The sequence below is a fragment of the Lynx rufus genome, unplaced genomic scaffold (genome assembly GCF_022079265.1).
Source record: "Lynx rufus isolate CCGP_SWC_20201006 ecotype Redwood Valley unplaced genomic scaffold, mLynRuf1.p SCAF_3, whole genome shotgun sequence".
Lineage (NCBI taxonomy): Eukaryota > Metazoa > Chordata > Mammalia > Carnivora > Felidae > Lynx > Lynx rufus.
In genome coordinates, this window is record NW_025814845.1 from 195052461 (window position 1) to 195077107 (window position 24647).

The following is a 24647-nucleotide window of genomic DNA, read 5'->3' on the forward strand; positions in this document are numbered from 1 at the left end:
TTAATTATACTTCAACAAAAAAAATCAGGTGAAACAAACCACCTGCTCATTATTACGTTAAGATGTCTGAAGTCTGCAGAACAATGGTATCACTGGACCTGTTTTATGTTATTGTTTTTTGAATGGGGCATTTCGTTGTGTTCTTATATGTAAGTGGACAAAAGAAATAGCCTAATTTTCCTCTTTCCTTTGTAAATGCTCCATCAGCCAGTGCCTTTTCCTTTGTTACCTTTTTCAACATGTTTGGGATTACACCATATAGCCATTTGGTTGTACCTGGCTTTTCCTTTTAACACAATAATGAACCTTTCACACTGCTACTGGGGAGTGTTTCAAATCATTATTACGCTAATTACTGATTACACCAATCTTTCTTCAACCTTATACTTGCAGTAAAATCCTGACTGCAACATGGCCTTCAATGCCCTACAACATCATGAACCTTGGCTATTTGGCAAGGCTCATTTGGTATCACATTCTTGCTTGTTCACTCTGACCTTCCTGTTTCTCTATTACAGCAAAATCACATCTGCTTTAACGCGTTTGCTGTTCCCTTGGCCTTCAATGCTGTCCCCGTCTGTCTGCTCCTGGTTATTCATTCTTTCCTGTTCAGGTCTCAGTTCAAAACTGCCTCTTCACAGAGGTATTTTCTGACCACACTATCTAAATAAATTTATACACCCCTTCCCATGCCAAAACCTGTCCCCTAGCTGTATCCTTTTTTTAGTTGAGATACAGTTGACATGTAATATTAGTTTCAGGTCTACAACATAGTGATTCAACATTTGTATATACTGCTAAATGATCACTTAAGTCTAGCTGACTATCACCACACATAGTTATAATTTCTTTTGGTGCGACGATAAATGTTAAGATCCACTCTCGGAGCAACTTTCAAATATACAACAGAGTGCCATCAACTACATTCAACATGCTGTACAATGCATCCTCATGCCTTATTTAGTTTCTAAAGTTTTGCCTTTTGACTACCCTCACCCATTTCTCCCTCACCGCACCCCCACCTCTGGCAACCACCAATCGATTCCCTGTATCTATGAGTTCAGTTTCATTTTGTTTTTTGTTTCAGACTCCACGTATAAGTTACATCACACAGTATTTGTCTTTCTCTGACATATTTCACTGAGCATAACGCCCTCAAGTTTCATCCATACGGTAGCAAAGAGGGTTTCCTTCTTTTTATGGCTAACTACACACACATTTTCTTTATTATCCGTCCATTCATCAATGGACACTTTGGTGCCTTCCAAGTCTCAGCTATTGTAAATAATGCTGCAGTGAAAATGGGAGTGCATACATCTTTTCATTTCCTTCACATAAATGCTCAGAAGCAGAATTGCTAGGTCACATGGTAGTTCAGTTTTCAATTTTTTGAGAAACCCCCATAGAGTTTTCCACAGTGGCTGCACCAATTTACATTCCCATCAACAGGGCATGAGGGTTCCCTTTTCTCCACAGCCTCACCAACACTTGTTACTTCTTGTCTTTTTGAAAACAGCCATCCTAACAGGTGTGAGGTCATATCTCAGTGTGGTTTTGATTTGCATTTCCCTGGTGGTGAGGGATACTGAGATTTCTTTTCATGTGTCGATTGGCAATCTGGAATCCCTCTTTGGAAAAATGTCTATTCAGATCCTCTGCCCATTTTTTAATCAGATTGGTTGCTTAATTTGCTATGGAGTCATACAAGTTCTTTATATGTTTTGGATGTTAACCCCTTATCAGATATATGATCTGCAAATATTTTCTCCCACTCAGTGGGCTGCCTTTGTATGTTGGTTTCCTTTGCTTTGCAGAAGGATTTTAGTTTGGTGTCGTTCCACTTGTTAACTTTTGGTTTTGTTGCCTTTGATTTTGGTGTCAATGACTCTAGCATATTACCTATTTTTACATCTTTTGTAGAACGCATTTCGTCCTGAAACATTTACTTATTTATTCATAAAATGACATATTTCACAGATTTCTCCCTGTCCCCTGTCCTTACTAAGAACATGAATTCAATGAGAAGAATGTGACTGGTTTGTTCAGAGCTGCATTCCTAGTGCCTAGTAATACTTGGCCAAAAGAAGTTCAGTTAATATTATTGAAAAAAGGACGCATTATGCTTTTGTTTATCATTTAAGCAACTTATAACTTTTGCTATCACAAATAATGCTATAGCGAACACCTCTGTATCTAAAATTTTGACTAATGACCTAATTATCTCCAAAGGTTTTGTCTTCTATAATGTCTGTATCTCTTACTACCTGAACTTCAGCTATTCCTGAACAACTTTGGATGAAAATATTATTAGAGATAACCAAGTACCAGTAGAGTTTTCATCTGATTAGTATTGCAGTTACAATAATCTTCAATTGTCCTGTTTAAATATTTAAGAATATTTCCTGTACATTTAAGAATGAACAGTTTTGTAAGTTTGATGTTATTCAGTGATTTATATTACCTGTGGTAAATACTGTGAAAGTGTCTAATGTATCTAACAGAAAGACTGCTCTATAAGCTAGAAATCCTGTGGAGGAGTCTATAAATACAAACACATATGAAGAAGCTACAATGCACATCGATGATCTTTCCTGGATTTAGTACACAATTATCCAAGTAGTATCTTAAGCATGATATAGAATACTTACAGGGATTAATTTATTAATACATTCCCATTCTATTTACAATTGAGAGCCTGTACCATTACAATGACCTAGGCCATAAATTATTTTTAGAGTAGTTAATACAATATATTATTGCATCATAATCCAATGGTTAAAGAAAAAATTCTTATGGCATTTACAAGTATCATTTAATAGTTCTGAAAAATCTGATAAAACCTCAGCATCATTATAGAGAGTGTAACAGACAATCAGACTTTGACTGTACATTGACCCTGGGTACGATTTAGTAAATATTCATGTAGCATAATTTTCAAAGCATTTTGATTTAGATAATGACATTTAAAACAATACTGATTAATGGAAGTTGAATGTTAATGCCACCATTTAATATAAATGTAATTTTCTATTATACTTTGCAACAAGGTTTTACACCGAACTCTGTAATCAACTGTCACCTGAGTTTGTTTTAACTTCTAAATCACAGTGATTTTTAGTTTGTTTCAGTCTTTAATGATACATAAACTTTCTTCATAGGGTTTTTATATTAATAATTTTAGCTTAATCTTCCTAAATATTCAAGTCACAAAATGTCATCACAAAACTTAAGACACTTGCAAACATGAAAAAAATTGAGTTCTGCCTTCATCCACTTTCTGACCTTCTTTACTCCTTAGAGGAATAGTTTGCCTTGTCTAATACATTCTTCTTCTCTAAAAGGAAATAAGACAAGAAGATAGCGACTTAAGACTAAGGGAGGCATTTTGTAGATCTTTGGGAAGGAGAAGCTTGGGAGGACATGGAAAGTGTGAAGGAGGCAGACGGGAGGAAAAGGGGGGGCGGTCAGTCAGCAGGCTTCTGCTGTCTTCTGTATGGGAAGCGAAAAAATTGTGAGTTATATGGAAATTGCAGTTTGGTGTGTATTTCTACAACCTTGAGTAATGGACTACATAAAATTGATATTGTGGAAAACTGGTTTATAGATTAATGCTGTTGTTTATTCAATTTTCAATAAATCTACAACACTGTTAGTAGTTAAAAGGATTTTTACTCCAGAATAATGCGATCATTTTTTTCACTCTTAACTGAAAATATGTTGGTGTTTCAAAATAGCAAAAAAAATGTATCACAAGAAAAACATTTAATGAGTCTTTATTAAATACCAGAGAGTGGGGCTCCTGGGTGGTTCAATCGGTTAAGCGTCCAACTTTGGCTCAGGTCATGATCTCACAGTTAGTGAGTTCGAGCCCCGCATCGGGCTCTGTGCTGACAGCCCAGAGCCTGGAGCCTGCTTCGGATTCTGTGTCTCCCTCTCTCTCTGCCCCTCCCCTGCTCATGCTCTCTCTCAAAAATAAATAAACAATAAAAAGTACTTTTAAAAAATACCAGAGAGTATGCATAACTTGAGAGTTCAAAGGTGAGGAAGTCTCATTCTGGTAAAGGGAAGCACTGAGACGGGCAGTCTGTTTTAGAAGATCCTTTGCTAATAAGAAAGAGGAAAAAGCAGAGTATGGAGAAGAGTTTATACTTCAACTGAGATCTGAAAGACGAGAAAATACTTTCTAAACAGGCAACACAGGCAAATGGAGAGAAATTAGTGTAAGCAAAGGCAAGATATACAAGAGTCTGAGATGTTTTGGAAAATACAATTACCATGGTATGCCTGGAACACAGGGTGAGAGGAGAGAGACAGAATGCTGGTAACACGATATCATACTATGAAGTTAGGATTTCATAAAAGGGAATGAGGAAGAGCTGAAGATTGAAAATTTCAGATTTGCATTAAAGATGATTAATTACAATGAAGAATAAACTAGAGAGTCAAAGTAGAGGCAAAGAGGATATTGAGAGAGTATTCGAAAAGTGTAGGTGACACAGTATAAAGACAGTAATCAGTACAAAACACTACGATGGCCCCTGCTCAACCTTCAGCAAAAGAGGTGAGCAGAAGAGGGAGCCAAAGACAGCTAGCTCTCCCGGCTGTGGTTCAGATGAAGGGCGCAGTGCTAACACCAAAATGTGGGCTCCGAGTCTGAGGAGGGAGACTGACTTGGACTGAAGAGGCATAAGGCACCTCTGCCTGGGGAAACTCAGAAGGCCACTAGCTCTGTAGATTGGGAACTGATAAGAGATGTCTGGATGGAGCTAGTTAATGGAAAAAAAGGAGTTATAAAGGCTTGTATCCCAAGGATATCTCAAAATATATCTGCACTGTTTTTAATATAATGATCTCTAATGGATGATGCCTATTCTTCACCTGGTAAGATTTTATCGTACGGAAGTTACTAAGCAAGGTCTGAAACTAATGAATAAACGAATTCCAATTATTTATATGGGAATATATTTTAAAAGAATTAAATTCTACTTGCTCGCCATTCATAAATGGGGAGCTCTTGGGGCACCTGGATGGCTCAGTCAATTAACCATCCGACTTTGACTCAGGTCATGATCTCACGGTTCGTGAATTCAAGCCCCACGTCAGGCTCTGTGCTGTCAGCTGGGAGCCTGGAGCCTGCTTCGGATTCTGTGCCTCCCTCTCTCTCTGGCCCTCCCCCGCTTGCACTGTGTGTCCTTCTCTCAAAAATAAATAAACCTTAAAAAAATTAAAAAATGAATGGGGAGCTTTTAATTCTTGAAGAAATTCTTGCTGATGAAACCACATGAATGATTGTGAAATCAATTAAGATTCTTATAATTTAAAACTAGGAGATGAGCATTTTCTAAAAGCTTGACTTGTAAAACCAAAAAGCACTCAGCTTTTCATACCACAGGGATTTAAAAATACATACTACTTAAATATTAACTTTACCTAATACAATTCGGAAATCAGAAAGAATCCACAGAATCTGACCTGATAAATATAGATGGCCAGGGTAGCACAGTACGCAAACCTGTCTCCATGGGCAGCGCAAACATCTTTGTTCCAAGGCTGACATCCAGCAGCTAGGAGTCCCACTTGCCTTACCTGGGACATGTTTGCCTTGAAAAACAAATTTGGAGAAATATCAGTCATTTCCATTATGCAACCAACTTAATTATTTTCCATCTATCTTCCTCAATCTTCATCTTTTTTAAAGAAATTTCTACGAGAACGATTCATCTCAGTGCATACTTTCAGAGAACAAGAGTTGAAATCCCCCGATGTCTAGAGACACCAAGGCAGGTCATTTCAGTTTGAAAAGCAAGAGATTATAAATGATAAATGACAAATGGCATCTAGCCAAGGAATGGGAACCCTACAGGACCCATGGGGACTACAGTGGAATACAGGTGCATGTTATATCTAAAGGGCTTGAGGGCCCCTGGAGAAAGGTCCTCCTCCCATGTGGCCAGATTTATGAAACTCTCCAGGGAAATGGAAGAATCTAGATTTTTGTGTAAAACCTAACGATTTCTAAACACTGGCAATACATTCAAGGCAGCAAATTCAAACGTAAAACACCGTGAACCACTATTGGGGGGACTGTGTGACCTCTGCCACAGAGCATCACTATTGTTACAGTGACTCAGCACCTTCACAAAAGCCACTTGAGGCACACAGGGCAGGTAGACAAGCTGCATTACCAACACTGCTCATTGCGAACAGGGGACAGAAGGAAGCTGGAAACTACCGGTTACAAGTTGCTGATGTGGCAGGACAGAGGCTGGTGGAGTCAACAGCCTGGTGATGCAGAATCAGCCTGGCTGGGACACAGGGACGGAGACCCGACTCCAAGCCAGCGGACGGCATGAGCTGGACTCAAGCATCGAAGCTCAGGTCTCTGCTTCTTCTAACAGAAACCCTGTGAACTAGGTTTTCCCTACCATCCCTCTCAGCCCAAAGGATTCTGTGAATCTACGCGTAAACTCTCTGGGATTCCGGAGAAGAGCAAACCAAGAGGGAGGCTGCTTCTAAGTCTACAATCGTTATGAAAATCCAAAAACAGTAAAAACACGAAGACAAAAACAAAACCAAAAAACCTATTCTGAGTATTGCACTATATAGTTACCTAACGAATGGCATTCAAGAATAGATTAATTGGCCAAAAACAACTTTTTAAAGACACAACCCAGACTATTATTAGATGTCTTTTCTAATATGGTAAAAAAATATTGGTCTAAAAATGAGGTTTCTTAGTATAAGACAACCTTCACTAATACCACAGAGTTATACCATGCAATTTTTCACTATTGTCAATTTCATATCTGATTAAAGTAAGGAAAAAATACAGCTAGCAATTATAATCTTAAAATATTTTTGAAAAAATAGTATCTGGGAAATATGATAAATTTGGTTCGTGTTGACGAGTCTATCCCAGAGTCAGCATTTCATCACTATTTTGTTTATGTTCTTCAAAAGCTTTACATCATTTCAGCAGCGAAATGTTATTGCCTTAACACCACACCTGACCTATCACATATATGAAAGATAAACACAGAAAGACATATACGTCTGACCTATGACACAATTCTTACAGGTACATGTTCAGTCTAGCCCCGGGAACCCTCCACCCCAACCTGCCTCTTCTCTTTCTATCCTGCCACCTAGTGGGTTAAAGCCAACTACTCTGAACCAGTGACGCCTGGTACCATCACGGAAAAACAAAACACTGTCTCTTTACTACCTGCTTCCTTTTCAGTACAGGTGGAATGATGTCCTGACCATAACCCTATAATTCTCCTTTATTTTAGTGCTCAGCAATTAATAAGTTCTAGTCAGTTCTATTATCTCCATTTTTATAAAGTTACTTTCTTCTTTAGATCTTTTCTATTTCATATTCCCACTTTCTAGAAAAGATCTCTTAATTTCCTCTTTCTTCCTCAAACCTATCTTCATCCCATCAAATCCCCTCATCAGGGTGGAACTAGTGGCTTTAAAAAAAAAAAAAAAAGTAAAACATTATCTGAAGTGAAAAATGGCATGATCAACAAACCGGGCCTTCAGTCTTCTGAGTGCTTAACTATAAAAATCTTCATTCCTCCTCCCCGGCACCTATATTTCCTCAGGCACTAACAGTCAGGACAAATGTTTTAAAATATACTTTACCTAACTAGTAATGTTACCACATTACTTTTCACTGAAAATATATATTATTTCAACCGCAGGGTGAATTAAGTAGGCTTTTGTATTTTATCTTTGGGATCCAAGATTAATATTAATAATGTTTGTGTGCAAATAAAAATGGTTTCTGATTTATGTTTAAACAAATCTTGAATTTATATCTGGAAAAGAAACATGAGATTTAAACTAGTGGGTAAAATGGAATCATTTAAACATTTTTCACTTTCTGCTCTTTACTTTTTTTTAAATTAATAAACTGTTTTTAGAGCAGTTTTAGTTTCACAACAAAACAGAAGATTATAGAGCGTTCCCACTCGCTCCCTGACCCCCAATATGTACAAGGTCCCCCACCCATCTATCCCCCATCAGATCGGTGCATTTGTTACAATGGTGAACCTGCACTGACACAATGTCATCACCCAAAGTCCATGGTTTACATTAGGGCTCACTCCTGGTGTTATACACTCTATGCAGTTTGACAAATGCAGAAGGACATGTACCCACCCTTTTAGTATATTGTAGAGAAGAGACTCACTGTCCTAGAACTCCTCTATGTTCTGCCTATTCAGCTCTCCCTCTCTCAATAACTCCTGGCAAGCACGGATATCTCCGCTCTCTCTGTAGTTTTGCCTCTTCCAGAGTGTCATATTGTTGTAATCATACAGTATGTAATCTTTTCAAATTGGCTTCTTTAACTTAGTAATATGCATTTAAGTTTCTGCCATGTCTTTTCATGGCCTGAAAGCTCATCTCTTTTTAGCAACGAAAAATATTCCCTGTTCTGGATGAACCACTTATTTACCCATCACCTCCTGAAAGACATCTTGGTTGCTTTCAAGTTTTAACAGTTACGAATAAAGCTACTATGGAGGTGCCTGGGTGGCTCAGTCGGTTAAGCGTCTGACTTCGACTCAGGTCATGATCTCACCATTCGTGAGTTCGAGCCCCGCGTCAGGCTCTGCGCTGACAGTTCAGAGCCTGGAGCCTGCTTCGGATTCTGTGTCTCCCTCTCTCTCTGCCCCTCCCCTGCTCATGCTTTCTCTCCCTCTCCCTCCCTCTCTCTCTCTCTCTCTGTGAAATAAACATTTAAAAAAACTTTAAGTTGCTATAAAGCTGCACACATCCATGTGCAGGTTTCTGTGTAAACTTAAGTTTTCAATTCATTTAGGCAAATAACAAGGGGTGCAAAAGGAGGTGACTGCTACATCCTGGTAAGAGCATGTTTACTTTATGGGGCACCTGGATGACTTTTGATTTTGGCTCAGGTCGTAATCTCACAGTTCCTGAGTTCTAGCCTCGTGTCATGCTCGGTGCTAACAGAAGCCTGCTTGCGCTTCTCTCTCTCCCCCCCCTCTCTGCCCCTTCCTCTCCCTCTCAAAATAAACAAACATCTTTCAAAGAGAGTATGTACATCTTGTGAGAAGCCATCAACCATGTGCACTCCCGCCAGAAGTAAGTGAAAGCAGCTACTGCTCTCCATCCTCAGTGGCCTGAATGTTGTCAGCGGTCCAGACATGCCATCCTAGTAGGTATGTAGCAGTAATTCACTGTGGTTTTAATTTGCAATTCCCTGTGCTGGTCATCTTTCCATACACTTACATGTCATCTACCTTCTGAAGTGAAATATCTGTGCAAGTCTTTGAATTTGCTAGAATGGCTCAGAGAACTCAGAGAAACATGTTACTTACTAGACTACTGGTTTATTATAAAAGGATGTAACTCAGGGAGAGCCAGATGGAAGAGATGTATACGGCACGGCACGGAATGAGGGGAAGGGCAAGGAGGTCCCGTAGTCTCAGAGTGGGCCACATGTTTATCAAGTCGGGAAGGAAAACCCTTCCTTTGGAGTTTTCATGGAGGCTTCGTTACAGAGGCAAGACCAATTAAATCATTGCCCAGGCCCTCTCCCCTCCTGGAGGTCAAGGGGGTAGGACTAAAAGTTCCAAGCCTCTAACCATACGGTTGGCTCCACCAGCCATCAGCCTCCACAGGCTTTTAAAGTCACCTAATTAACATGACAAGACACATTAATGGCTCTCAAAGCTTGGGAAATCAGGTCCTGTGAATGACCCAAAGTATTTTCTTATAAATCATGATACCGCAAAACATTATTATTGATTCAATTTCTTTAAAATGTAGGCCTACTCAGATTGCATAGTTTTCCTCTGTGAGTTTTGGCAAATTGTGTCTTCAAAGAATTGGTCCATTTCATCCAGGTTATCCAATTTGTGGGTATAGAATCCTTTGTAGTATTCCTTTACCAGCCTTTTAATGTCCATAGGCTATGCAGTGAGGTCCACTCTTTCATTACTGGTATTAGTAATATGTTCCTCCTTCTCTCTTTTCTTCTTAGTCTAGCTAAAGGCCTATAGATTTTGCTGATCTTTTCAAAGAAGCAGATGTTACTTTTCCTGATTTTCTCTACTAATTTTCTACTTTTTTTTTTTTATTTTTTTTTAAATTTTTTTTTTTTCAACGTTTATTTATTTTTGGGACAGAGAGAGACAGAGCATGAACGGGGGAGGGGCAGAGAGAGAGGAAGACACAGAATCGGAAACAGGCTCCAGGCTCTGAGCCGTCAGCACAGAGCCCGACGCGGGGCTCGAACTCACGGACCGCGAGATCGTGACCTGGCTGAAGTCGGACGCTTAACCGACTGCACCACCCAGGCGCCCCACTAATTTTCTACTTTTAATTTCACTGATTTCTGTTCCAATTTTCATTATTTCTTTTCCTCAGCTTACTTGAATTTAATTTGTTCTTTTTCGAGTTTTCTAAAGTAGAAGTTTAGGTGATTAATTTTAGATCTTCCTTCTTTTCTAATTATGCATTAAATGCTATAAATTTCCCTCTAGGCACTGCTTTGGCTGTTTCCCACAAATTACGTTAAGTCATATTTTCAATTTCATTCAGTTTAAAATACTTTTTAATTTATGAATTCTTCTCTGGGGTGCCTGGGTGGCTCAATCAGTTAAATGTCTGACTCTTGGTTTCGGCTCAGGTCGTGACCTCAAGGTTCGTGAGTTCCAGCCCCACATCGGGCTCTGTGCTGACAGCACACAGTCTGCTTGGGATTCTCTCTCTCCTTCTGCCCCTTACCTGCTTGTCCTCCCTCTCTCAAGATAAATGAACTTAAAAAAAATCTTTGATTATGTGTTATTTAGTTATTTAAAAGACCATGGCTTAGTGTCTAAGCATTTGGGGATTTTCAAGTTATGTTTCTGTTACCGATTTCTAGTCTGATTCCACTCATGTCTGAGAGTAGACCTCATATTATCTCCATACTTTTAAGCTGTTGAGATGTGTTTTATGGCCCAAAATACAGTCTATCTAGGTGAATGCTCCATGGGAGCTTGGGAAGAATGTACAATCTGGTTTGGGGTGAAGTGCCTTATAGACGGAAATTATATCCAGTTTACTGAAGATGCTAGAGTCCAGCTACATTCTTACTGATTTTCTGTTGCTAGATCTGTTCAGTCTGACAAAGCATTAAAGTCTCCAACTATAATAGTGCACTCATCGATTTTTCTTCGCATTTCTATCGATTTTTTGCCTCATGTATTACAGTACTATTATTAGGCGCATACACATTAAGGATTATTATGCCTTCTTGGAGGAGTGACCCCTTCTTGGAGAGTGACTATGTACTGTCCCTCTTTATCCCTGCTGTGAATTCTGCTCTGTCTGAAATTAACACAGACACACCCACTTCTTTTAATTAGTGCTAACATGGTGTATCTTTCTTCATTCCTTTACTCTTTATATATGTCTTTATATTTAATGCAAGTTACTTATAGATAACATATAGTTGGGTCTCTGTCTTAATTAGTGGATTAGAGCATTAATGTCAAAAATAATTCTTCATGTACTTGGATCAGTATCTTCCATATTTTTACTGCTTCAATTTTCTCTTGTTCTTTGTTCCTGTTTTTGTCTTCCACACTTTTTCTTCCTTTTGTGGTTTCAACTGAACACTTTATATGATTCGGTTTTTTTCTTAGCGTATCAGTTGTGTCTCACTTAAACATTTTTTGTGTGTGACTGTCCTAGAGTTTCTAATATACAATTAATCCAAGTCTACTTCCAAGGTAGTACTTCTCAGGTAGTATGGGTACCTTCTAATAACAAAATATCCCTAATTCCTCTCTCCATCCCTGTATGATCATTGTCATTCATTTCATTTATACATAAGCAACATAGCATATATACGTGTGTTTGTATAAAAGTATAATCAAATACACTGTTGCTATTTTATTTTGAACACACTGATATTTGTTAACAAGATCAATTAAGAAAGATAAAAGTTTTTATTTTACCTTTAATTATACACTCTCCAATATTCTCCCTTTGTTTATACAGATCTGAGCTTCAAACCTTTATCACTAATTTTCTCCAAAGAACTTCTTTTGGGGCGCCTGGGTGGCTCAATTGGTTGAGGATCTGACTCTTTGTTTCGGCTCAGGTCACGATCTCATGGTTCGTGAGTTCAAGCCCCACATCGGGCTCCGCGCTGACAGCACGGAGCCTGCCTGGGATTCTCTCTTTCCCTCTCTCTTTGCCCCTCCTCTGCTTGCTCTGTCTCTCAAAATAAAGAAACTTCAAAAAAATAAAAAAATAAAAAAAAAGAACTTCTAACATTTGCTGCAACAAATTCCCTAATGGCAACAAATTCCCAGATTTTTGCCTGAGAGTCTTTATTTCTCCTTCATTCATGAAAGAGAACTGCAGTGTTATCAGTACAGATTTCTAGGCTGGTATTTTATTTCTTGAACACTAAATATTTCATTCCATTCTCTTCTTGCTGTCAGGGTTTCTGAAAAGTTCAATTTAATTCTTATCCTTGCTTCTCTGGCTTTTTTCAAGATTTTTTTTTTTTTTTTTTTTTTTGCAGTTTGAATAGGATATATGATTTGTAGGTGTAGTTTTTTGTTTGTTTGTTTTTGCACTTACCAGGTTTTGTATCTTCTGTGCTTCCTGGATATGGAGTTTGCCGTCTGACATTAATTTGGGGAAATTCTAAGTCACTATTGCTTCGATTGTTGCTTCTGCTCCTTTCTCTTCTTCTTCTGGTATTTCTAGTATGTACATGGTATGCCTTTTGTAGTGGCCCCACAGTTCTTGGTACTCTGTTCTGTTTTTCCCCATTCTTTTTTCTCTTTTCAGATTTGGAAGTCCCTACGGTCATATCCTCAAGCTTAGAAATTCTTTCTTCAGCCATATCCAGTCTGCTAATGAATTCACTATAGGACTTCTTCATTTGTTACAGTGTTCTGACTCTAGCATTTCATTTTGATTCTTTTAGAATTTCCATTTCTCTGCTTAAACTATCCATCTGTTCTTGTATGTGGTCTATTTTTTTCAGTTAAAGCCCTTGGCATATAACCAAGTTTCTTTAAATTCTTGGTCCGATAATTCCAACATTCCTGCCATATCTGACTCTTGTTCTGATTTTTTTTTTTACTCCCTTCCAATAAATTGCTTCTGGTTTTTTGCTTGTTTGTTGGGTTTTGTTTTTGTTTTGGGGGGTTTTGGGGGTTCTTTTGTTTTGTTTTTGCCTTTTAATATGCCCTGTAATCTTTGAGAGGAGAACATGAATGTAGTGGTAAAAGGAACTGTGGTACACAGACCTTTATAATGTAATGGTACACTGAGGGTGGAGAGGAAACATGAGGAAGCATTTGAAAGTGCTAAGATTAGGTCTCTGTCTTTTGGTGAGTCTATGCCTGTGGAATGTGAATTTTGCCTCTGATTCTTGGGGGCTTTTTATTCCCCGGGTGGGACATGAGGGGTACAGTGGCCTTGAGATAGCTATTTCCCTTCTGCCACATAGGGTAGGTTCTGAAATAACCAGCAAGTTGGGCTCTGGTAAAAGAGTTTCCCCTGAGAACACCCTTGCTAAGAACAAAATGCCTGGACATATTTCACAATACTTCCTTTTCCCCTCCCCCAGCCAGGAGCATGCAGTGATTTTCCCTGGTCTTCATGGTGAAGGCCTAGTAGAGATCCTGGAGGTAAAAGCACATAAGCACGGCAGCCTCCCTGGAACTTTTAACTCTCAGACTTGTCACAGGAGCCTCACAGCAATTCATCAATTAGTTCAGTTTTTCCTACCCTGGTTCTGCTTCCTGCAGAGGCTTTAGCTGGTAGGTCTCTGCTCCAGTAGGTTGTGAATTTCTGTAACTGCCTGTCAGTGTCTCCAGTGGTGTGAGAAGCAATCTGCCTTGGGATCTCACTTCTCTTAGAGATCTAAGAAGAGTTCTTGATTTTTCAGTTCGTTCAGCTTTGTATCATTTTAAGGATGAAATGAAGACTTCTAAGCTCCTTACCTGGCAGACTAGAAACCCAAAGTCCCTCTGCTAACTATTTATTAAAAATAAGTTACTTCAAAATCCATTTTGTCAATACACTCTTACTTTAACTATCAGTATATCTTGAATTTACTACTTTTGAATTTCCAAACTTAGATAATCTAAAAATATCATTGTTGTCATCCAATATGGTATGACCTTGTTCATAAGCAGCTTTTATAAGCCTTACAGTCTAACAACTTAAATCTTTTTTAAATTCAGAGTTGAGGGGCGCCTGGGTGGCGCAGTCGGTTAAGCGGCCGACTTCAGCCAGGTCACGATCTCGCGGTCCGTGAGTTCGAGCCCCGCGTCAGGCTCTGGGCTGATGGCTCAGAGCCTGGAGCCTGTTTCCGATTCTGTGTCTCCCTCTCTCTCTGCCCCTCCCCCGTTCATGCTCTGTCTCTCTCTGTCCCAAAAATAAATAAACGTTGAAAAAAAAAATTAGAAAAAATTCAGAGTTGAATAACATGTCCAAACCAGCCATTAATAATAAACAGGACAAAACAAAATAGTGACTTATTTTAAAAATCTAGGATTTTGGATGAAATTTGAAAAAAGTTATACACCATTAAATATATAAATACTACTGCATTTATACATCTTAATTATAGGCAGTATTTTATTTTATTTTTATTTTTTTCAAAAGTATTATTAAAAATATATGTAATACTATGTAGCTCCTATAAAGTGGTATCTGCAATCACTAAAGACATAAAAAGAAATGTCCAGAAGCTTGTGTTATCTTTGTAGTCTGCATGAATATTACACAATTAATGACTCTGCATTACTGAAAATGGAAAATGTTCAACTGAAGGTCTATTCTAACATATGTGTCTGTACTTTAAATATAAATCCTATAAAATGTCATATATTTAGGAAAATAAATATATGTTAACTGAATATAAGCTCATTACATATTTCAGATAAATATGATGTACCCTTTTGCATCCTTACTTTAGAATGTTTCGTGTGTGTGTGTGTGTGTGTGTGTGTGTGTGTGAGAGACAGAGAGAGAGAGAGAGAGAGAGAATGACTTAATCTCCGTGTTCATTCCAAAGATTTGTTGCTTTAGAAAATACCATCTTTGTGGCCCAGAAACAACATGCACACTTTAAAGATGAAGTACTAACCCTTTCGGTACACTGAATAATGGAGATTTATAAAGGATTCAGGAAGACAGTCGGAGCATTGGGACACCCCACATGCAACTGACATTGTCAGTAGCCTGGCAACAGCCTACTTGCAAAGATATTACTTTATTTTCTTAACCTAAATTCAATTTTTTGTTTCAATCTCCTATGAAATGCACCTACATACATTATAATTACAGTAGAGATGCTCTACACATTAAGTGCATGAAATGCAAAAAAATTAAAGTGGTAAGAGTATATGTACATTAGATTTGTATAATATTAAAGCTCATTTTTGAATATGCGAGAGTATGCAGATATGAAATAATCACAATGAAATTTAAAATATAGGGGCGCCTGGGTGGCTCAGTCGGTTAAGCGGCCAACTTCAGCTCAGGTCATGATCTTGCAGTCTGTGGGTTCAAGCCCCATGTCGGGCTCTTTGCTGGCAGTTCAGAGCCTGGAGCCTGCTTCCAATTCTGTGTCTCCCTCTCTCTCTGCCCCTCCCCTGCTTGCTCTCTCTCTCTCTCTCTCTTTCTCTGTGTGTCTCTCTCTCTCTCTCACGTAATAAACATTAAAAAAAAATTTTTAATTATAGAGTTACAACTGCCAAAAATAAAACTATAAAACTAAGTGAAAATTAAGTTCATATATATGTGTCTGTGTATCTGTAGAAATATGTGCATATGCCATCAATATTAATCCTATCAAAATTAATTCTATCATAATTTCGTACTAAAGATCAAACTCACTTGTATGTAATTTTTCAAAGACTCCATTTTTAAACCACAATTTTAACTAAAAAAAAATCCAACTTATCTTTTCCTATGAACAGTTAAAAAATATTATATTGAAAAATGTACTAGGCTGAATGCTGATTATATAGGATATATATGCACAGACACATCATCTGAAAAATAGTAAGCTGGATTTTTAAAGAAATTAGTCAATATTCATGTGCCAATTCTCATTATTTAGAACAGGATCTTTCATTCCCATTTAAGTCTATGTAAGAACTGATCAAAACCTGAGCCAGAAGAACCTCAAGCCCACGAAGACGATGTGGTCATTTCAGGGTCAAACTTTATCCGTATGTAACAACGGCAACTCTCGTAATACGTCTCAGAGCCAGGAATTCATTTATAAAGGCCAATGGTAGTTGTAAAGGGTGTCAGGATGGTGTCAGGACAGAGGAAAAGAATCTGAATTCTCATAATCTCTGAACTACCCTAAAGTCACTATATAAAGGAACACCCAATTTTAGTAAAAAGCATTTTAGCCAGCTGGACCACCATGCCTACGCTTTCCCACTGAGAAAGAAATACACGGACTACACTGGGAGAAAAGCCTCTGGGTCCACATCAGAAATGCGCGTATTATTCCCTTAAAAATGCGCACGCACGATACGGAGATGCTGTGGGGGGTGTGTGTCCTGTGGCACGTAGTAAACCCACAAGCTGGAACAGTTGCATCACTTATGGATAAGACTGGAGTCCAGAATGAAAAGCTACCCATGGATCCTCCACCTGTGTCCTGAAGAATGCTTTAGGGTCCACGATATGAGGATTATTCCCCAGGGTTTGCTATTAACTGGCTCCAGAGATGTTCACCGGCTTGTTTCACAGTTGAAAAAACAAATCTCAAGAAAAGCCCAAAGGGCAGGAGGCTTTAAACTGCTGAGCAATTACAACAAAAGAGATACTTAAAAGGAAGTAAAATACTGGGAAAATGTCTTTCGTTGATGTGCTGAGAAAGGGACCCGAGGAAGTGAGGGGGAGAAGGCAGTGCTGTCTATCTCCAGGCTTGTCTGCCCTCGAACAACGACGAGGACCAGCTGGTGAGACTGTGTGAAGATACTCTGGCTCTTTTGTTCCAGTCACTAATAAAAGGAAAAATCCAGGCTGTGTAAGAAGAAAAAAGAGAGAGAGAGAGAGAGAGAAAGGAGAGAGAAAGGAAAAAAGAAAGAAAAATCCACAAAGTGCCTTCATCTAAATGATTAAGAAAACTTCCATTAAAAAAGTGAAAATAATCAGAGACGTCATACAATTTCACACAAAATCCATCTTGATTAGATGCATTTTTAAATAGCAGTTTTCTACTTTTGCAATAACAGATCAGAATAGCTGTTTTCAAAATACTATGCAAAAGTTGCCATAGTAACAATGCCAAGTCCTTTTGAAACATAATTAATTGCCTAAAAATTCATCAAATAGAATATGGCACTCTTCTTCAGAAAATTTCTGCATTTTCTTTTACAGTATTATCATATACGTAGTATTATCATGCACATCTTCTATTTCATCAAGTTTTTCTCTATGTAAAATGATTTTGTTAAAAGTATTACTACTTTCATCCATCGGTCTCATTAAAAAGAATTCTGTTTTATATTTAAAGCTTAAAGATAATCTGAAAAAATTAAGAATTCATCTGAAACCAGGACGGACAAAAAAATGCCTTTTCCTCAATATACAACTATATTTACATATTCTCTTCTTACCTCTGCTTTTGAATCGATCAAGTGATTATCTTATTTACCCTCAGAATATTTCAATGAAAAAATGTCCTCAACATAAATGACAAAGAAACACAGCTGCATGAGTAGTAAAGCAGAAAACAAAACCCACAGAATATCATAATTACAACATAAATGTATCTTACTCTTTGTAGTCCTTCATACCAATCATCTTGATCAAACCAATTTGAAATGTAAGTCATCCAAGCCATAGAATGTTTCTACTTTAATCAAGGCAATTGGAAAGTCGGCATCACAACAGTCAGCACCTAAAGTGACAATAACGTGTTTCAACCAAAAAGCTTTACCAAATTCTGCCTTGTGAAATGTTGTTCAGTACAAGAAGCTAGAAGCACAGCAACATTTCAGCTGAAACAGCTTTAATAATTTACAAAGAACAGCATCTGTAAAAAATAATGCTAATCCAGAAAACGTAAGCCTATAGTCAAACAGGAAAGAAAAACCAAATAATCATTACGTTGTTGTAAGGTACCAACAAATGCTTCATCAAATATTAGGCTTTCAATTTTCATTCTAAAAAGCATGTGATTCAATTTTTTCAAGAAGGCAAATTAGTTCCAAAAGTGACCCAGTTATAAATAAGGAATGCGAAGAGAGCACAAAGCAACAGGAAGGAGAACATTAGTTCCATTCTCAACCTTAGGAGTTGGAGATAAAGCCGGAAGAAAGCCTCTGCGTTAAAAGGTCTACGACAAGACCAATTCTGTATTTCTATTTGCTTCCGTCTCCGTACTTGAGAGTTAAGTCATTTTAGAGTCAGCTGACTCATATGCTTGACAGAGAATCACAATCACGTGAATTTGATTTCTTTTTAGTTTTACTCACTTCTGGAAGAAATTTATTAGCCATGCTCAATAAGAGACTCCCTGGGACACTGGAGAGCACGTGGACTTCAAGACGCCCTCCGTAATGTTGACATGCTTCTCCCAACGTAACAAGTCCTGACTGATCTTTTCCTCACCAAAGAATTACACCTCGGTGGAGAAAAAAGGAAAGAAGGGGGGGGAGGGGTGGGGGCGGCGCAGAAAGAAAAAGAAAACATTTGGGTGACTTGAGTGTTTCATTATTCGTATCCCGAAAGTAGCACGGCATCTGTGCTGGCATAAAAAGGTACGCATGTAGGACACATGAATATCACCATGGCCGACTGAGAAGAGCCTTCAAAATTTATCAGATGGAACATGGGACTCTTCTTCAGGGTACCTCTTCCTCCTTTTCCTCTAAGGCCTATTTTCAATTACCTGCTCGAAGCCTCAGGTCACAAGGCTTGGGAATAGGCTTTTCCTTGCGAAGGAAGTTGCAGGACTGATGTAATCTCTTGCTTAACTTGTTTACCTCTTGCTGGACTCCTTTCAACCACCTCTAAGCATTCCTTACTTTCTCCTGCATTCCCCGTTTCAACGACTGTCATTATGCTCTCGGCAGTAACCTGAGACAAACACCTCACGCCACCTGTGATTCTTCACCGCCCTCCTCCGCCAGTTCCACTACATGTGATCACCAAGTCCTATCAAACTATCTTCAAAATCTCTCTTCAAAAGGCCCTTCTCTCCAGCCATAATGCCACTGTTCTAGTGAAACCCCTCATCATGTCTTGTAAAAACTAATGAAATAATTTACCTATTCATTTTCTGCTTGCACTGCAATTGCTAAACACGTTCTGTACCATCATGATCTGACGCCTGCATGTTTTTAAATGCTTTTGCCTGAGCCCTCCTTCCCCTGCCCCTGTGAATAATGAGCTCTTTGATATTTAAGGTCTTCTAAGACCCAACTTAAAAACTCTTCCTCCTTGAAGACTTTCTCAAATGCACCACATCCCTCATCTGTGCGCCTTTATTTGTGTATTTGCATGCATTGGATAGTCATTACTTGTGTAGACAAAAATTGTGAGTTCTCCAAGGCAAAGGAACTTGCCTTATTCGTATTTGTATAGAATATACAGAATGTTTGTTGAGTGAACTGACACTCCCAGTGCTACAACAGTTTGTCAGCTAATGGCAGGTCACATGAACTGAAGGTACTTACTACTGAAACTTGGAAAGGGTCTGAAGAAATGCATCCAAGTGACAGGTGATGTACTTACCAACAAATGAAATAGGATTACAATTCAGATCCTTATAGGGAGATGGCTAGCCAAACCATTTAAGAAATGTTTTTTAAGTGTAAAATTAAAGGCCAACTTGAATCGGTAAAATTATTTTAAAGTCATATCAGCACAAGTATATTTATTACACCATTGTAAAGACAATGCAGTTAAAATGAATACCGTGTTTATAGGCACACAATAGTTTGGATGTTTTATTTTGGGATATTTTTCCACAAGCACTATTTACCATATTTACAAGAATTAAGAAAAGTAAAATATTTCACATCATGTAATCCCTGATGAAATATTATCTTGCGTAAGATACGTAGTTCCCAATTGTAGTTCAGGTATTTTGATGATCTGAGAGTGACTAGAATCTCACTAATTTAGTGTAAGAACGACAGTTTTCAACTCTCACCTCTCCTCGGTGGGTTAGGACTGTGTGGAGTGCAGAGCTGAAATCTGGCCTCACAGGGGAACCATGTCACCATCACTCAGCTGTAACTGAGACACAAAGGACAGAGTCAATCTGGCACTTCTCCCACATATTTATTTATGTCTGTGGATTGGTCTGTGGGTCTGATTATTGTAAAAATCACAAATTTAACGGGGCGCCTGGGTGGCTCAGTCAGTTAAGCGGCCGATTTTGGCTCAGGTCACGGTCTCGCGGTCCGTGAGTTCGAGCCCCGCGTCGCGCTCTGTGCTGACAGCTCAGAGCCTGGAGCCTGTTTCAGATTCTGTGTCTCCCTCTCTCTGACCCTCCCCCGTTCATGCTCTGTCTCTCTCTGTCTCAAAAATAAACGTTAAAAATAAAAAAAAAATCACAAATTTAACTTAATTCACAGTCAGAAAATTCTTAGTACCTCTTATGACTAGTGCTGGAAGGAAATGATAATAAAGACTAAATATCATGCTAAAGAAAATGAGGAGAATGAAGTAAAATTTCTTCTAATGTGAGGAAACGTACTGTAAGCATTCATGTCCAAACATATAAGTAACCTGAGGTTTGAGTACTGCTTCTGTTTCATATCCCTCTCTGTATCTTTGCCATGACCCCCACCATGGGCAGACGGTACGCCACTGCCCGTTGGCTCTGGACTTGCCATATGACCAGTTTTTCTCAGCGACACATGCACAGAAATCAGAGTGCTCCGGTTCCAAGCTTTGGAGATAGGGCCCGCTTCATGCCTTTGTGGCTCTGCCCTAAACGCAAGAACATTCCATGGCTACCCTACTGGTCCAGGAAGGAGGAGAGACACAAGGGCAGGGCTGCCACAGACAAATCACACACACCCGCTCTGCCAAGCCAAACCTGTGGTAAACCCCAGGATCGTACTTGTGAGTGTTATAAATGTTTAACGTCATATTTTGCTGAGTTTTGGAGTGGCGTGTAGGAAGTATTTTTGTGGCATCACTAACTGACACATTACCTCCTGTGGGAGACACACGCCCACGGAGATTAATCAAATCAATACTCTCATCTGATTTACACTAGGAAACCGGGGTCTACCGCCTGTGGGAAATAAGCAAGATTCATAGTTATGACTATCTATGTCCCTGGCAAAGTTTTAAACGCGAGGACTTTTTTAAATTAACTGCATATAGCAAGAAATAATTACTTGTATAAGGAATCTGAATTACCTCATGTTATTTTTTTTCAACCTTTAGGAACCATGAGAAAATGGCATCTTGTGTGATCCATCCATACACATGCAGCGTCTCCACTTTGCTATGCCTCTCGTGTGTGTAGAAGTGCTTTGTAATTCTAGGAGCAACTAAGGGATATAGCAATTTGAACTAAATAAAGTAGGGCCCTGTTCTCATTCTGAGAAGCTGATCCTGTGCGGCCGGCATCAACATCCTACTGTAAATATGGAGATTAAAATCAAGATACACATCAGCAGTCCCTAGCCTAGAAATCAAAGGACTTACACTTCTCTGGTTGTGATTTCACACGAACCTCTGGTACCACGTCCTGTAATGTTCATTTCTGCCCTCCTCTGTCTAAACTTGACAGTGTTTTCATTTCCTTGTGCCTGTTTAAAATCCTAAAGGGAGTAAAGTGACCTGTTTTGCCTACCTACGGTTTGGTCTCCATCATGGCTGTTCTGATCGAACGTTTCAATTCTGTCATCCAGTTTTACCTCAGACCAACATACTGGCTTCACCCTCTGAAATTCTGTTTGCAGGTGAAACCTTCTGTACTAAATCCATCCCTCCAAGTGATGTCCTCTTACCTACCTGCACCACAGTTCCTGTACTCTCTTAGTGAGCCCCAGTCGGCCATCTTACAAGACAGAAACGGTAATTATTTTGAACTTCCTAACAAACCAAGTAAGCACGTGCCATTGCTTGTTCACCAAAACAGAGCAGAGTCAAGTGTAAAGTAAACGGCACTATTCACAATTATTCTCTTGCTTGCCTCTATCTGTCTAGAATCACGGCAGGGGGGTTAGGGGAGAGGACGGTGGCTGGCAAGTGCACACGAGCCTCATGCTGAAGGTGGTGCACCAAATGACAGAGACCTGGGATCACCTGTCTGCTTCCCCTTCCTATGCACAGACACTCCCCGTGAGGAATCAGCAGAAGGCAGATGACAAAAGCATTGTATCGTACGATTTGGGGGAGTTGTCGACCCCAACTCGATCAACACTCTACCTGAGAATCTCAAGAGGGGGCTCCTGGGTGGCTCAGTCGATTAAGCATTCAACTCTTAGTTTTGGCTCAGGTCACGATCTCATGGTTCCTGAGTTCGAGCCCCAGGCTGGGCTTGGTGTTGACAGTGCAGAGCCTGCTTGGGATTCTCTTTCTCTCCGTCTCTCTCTGCCCTTCCCCTATTCTCACTCTCTCCCTCAAACGTAAATACACATTTTTTAAAATGTGAAGAGGAAGTCTGAGTTAGAGATCAGATACACAATTTATTCAGTAAGCTCCCAACAGAATGATTCTATATATTTATTTTTTTAGAATGATTGTATATGATTAAAACATGGTTACTTATAAGACCTTGAATCCCAGCCATGGCAGACAAGTGTGTATATACATACGTACGTACACACACACAGACACACACACACACAGGCATATGTGTGTGTGTGTGTTTGTGTGTGTGTGTATACACATATCTCTAATGCTCCTACCAAAGACAACTAGAAAAGCTGGATGAAAATAGGTAAAATCCAAACTAAAAAGGGGAACCCCAAGAGAAGTCCACAGGGTCTAGCCAGGCACTTTTTCTTTGTGGGGAAGGGGCAGGGAATGCTACTGTTTCCCCAGTAAGATTTGCCTATAAAAGTAATGGCTAAACTACTAAGAAGTTACGGGGAACTTCTGGTACTTTCACACGGCCTGAAGAGCAAACCTGGAGTTCAGATGCTGCCAAGGGAAAAAGTGATCTAATAATGGTGTTCCTTCAGTAACAACTGCCTGGGTCTACCTCTGAAGACTAAGAACGAAGTGAAACTAGCCCATCCCCTACAAAGACTGAGGCTGAGCTTCAAATAAACTCATTCCATAATCACACCAAGTTGATCATCCCTACCCTACTTCTCTCCAAAAGCAAAAGTGTGTATTCTCTGGAGGAAGAAGACATTAAATTGTCAGGCTAGAAAGCAGGCAAGAAAAGTGCAAAGAATAACAAGCCCCTCTCCGAAGAGAAAGGACGTACTAATGGTTCCACTTTTGACAAGGCATGGGAGAAAGAGATGACTGCCACAAAAGCAGGTAAGAAAAAAAAAATCTGATAAAATGGTAATTAATTCCTAAAGGCCAATGTGAACTACAGCATCAGTTTAAATTTTTTTAATGTTTATTTATTTTTGAGAGAGAGAGAGAGAGAGAGACAGAGCACCAGAGGGGGAGGGGCAAGGAGAGCAGGAGACACAGAATCCAAGGCAGGCTCCAGGCTCTGGGCCATCAGCACAGAGCCCGATGTGGGGCTTGAACTCACGGACTGCAGTATCATGACCTGAGCCAAAGTAGGACGCTTAACCGACTGAGTCACCCAGGCACCCTTTTTTTAAGAAACATTTTTAATGTTTATTTTTGAGAGAGACAGTGCATCAGTTTTTAAAAAAAAATAGAGGTTTCACGGGGTGTCTGGGTGGCTCAGTCAGTTAAGTATCTGACTCTTGATTTCGGCTCAGGTCATGATCTCACAGTTCATGAGTTCGAGCCCTGCATCAGGCTTGGCGCTGGGAGCTAGGGGCCTGCTTGGGATCCTCTCTTTCTGCGCCTCCCCTGCTCTCTCTCTCTCAAAATAAACAAACATTGAACAAACAAACAAACAGGTCCCAGATGCAAGCTGAGTTTGTACTCATTTCTAAGAACTTCTCCACTAGCCTCAGCTGGGTGCTTAGGAGAAAGATGGGGCGAATCAGGACCGTCCCCCTGGTGGCTCAGACTTGCAGGAAGCAAGGGGCTGTAGACAGGTGACAGGCATGAAACATGGTGTATCCCTGAATCCTGCTCTCGCATGAAACAAATCCTTCGGCTACTAGAAACGAGGGAACAAACACCCTCACTCCGGGGACGCTGCAGGGAGAGAAAACGCAAACCTTATCTGCCTCCAGGAAGGCACAGAGAATCCCCCTTCCCAACCCCAGGAGGGAGGTGTTTCCCCCAGAAGGGGGAAGGGAGGCAGCAAAAGCTGTGTGTGCTGGGGTGCCCCAAAACAAAGCACGGATCTGCCACTGTTTGAGGGGGCGCGAAGCAGTTCGCTCCTGCTCAACACCCACCATGGATGCACAGCGGTTTGGCCGCCAGGGTGCGGTCGGGGAGGGGGAGACACAGAAGCGTCCCCAGGAACCAGATTCCCCCGGTCTGAGAGGTAAAACCGTAAGACAGTGACACACTGGGGTACTAGACAATAAGTAAAATGCATTATA

General features: G+C 39.7%; 1 protein-coding gene across 6 annotated transcripts in view; it reads right to left on the reverse strand.

Moving 5' to 3' along the window:
• The window catches only part of WDR17 (WD repeat domain 17), an 87505-nt gene extending 69642 nt beyond the window's left edge, over positions 1 to 17863 (reverse strand). For 4 of the 6 annotated variants that reach the window (XM_047091771.1, XM_047091770.1, XM_047091769.1 and 1 more), the window contains exon 1: positions 5473 to 5595. In XM_047091771.1, the coding sequence (XP_046947727.1) occupies positions 5473 to 5595 (123 nt within the window). Of the gene's footprint in view, positions 1 to 5472; positions 5602 to 17797 lie in introns of those variants that run through there. The other 2 variants (XM_047091768.1, XM_047091766.1) reach the window with 1 other exon arrangement.
• Positions 17864 to 24647: the final 6784 nt, after the last annotated feature.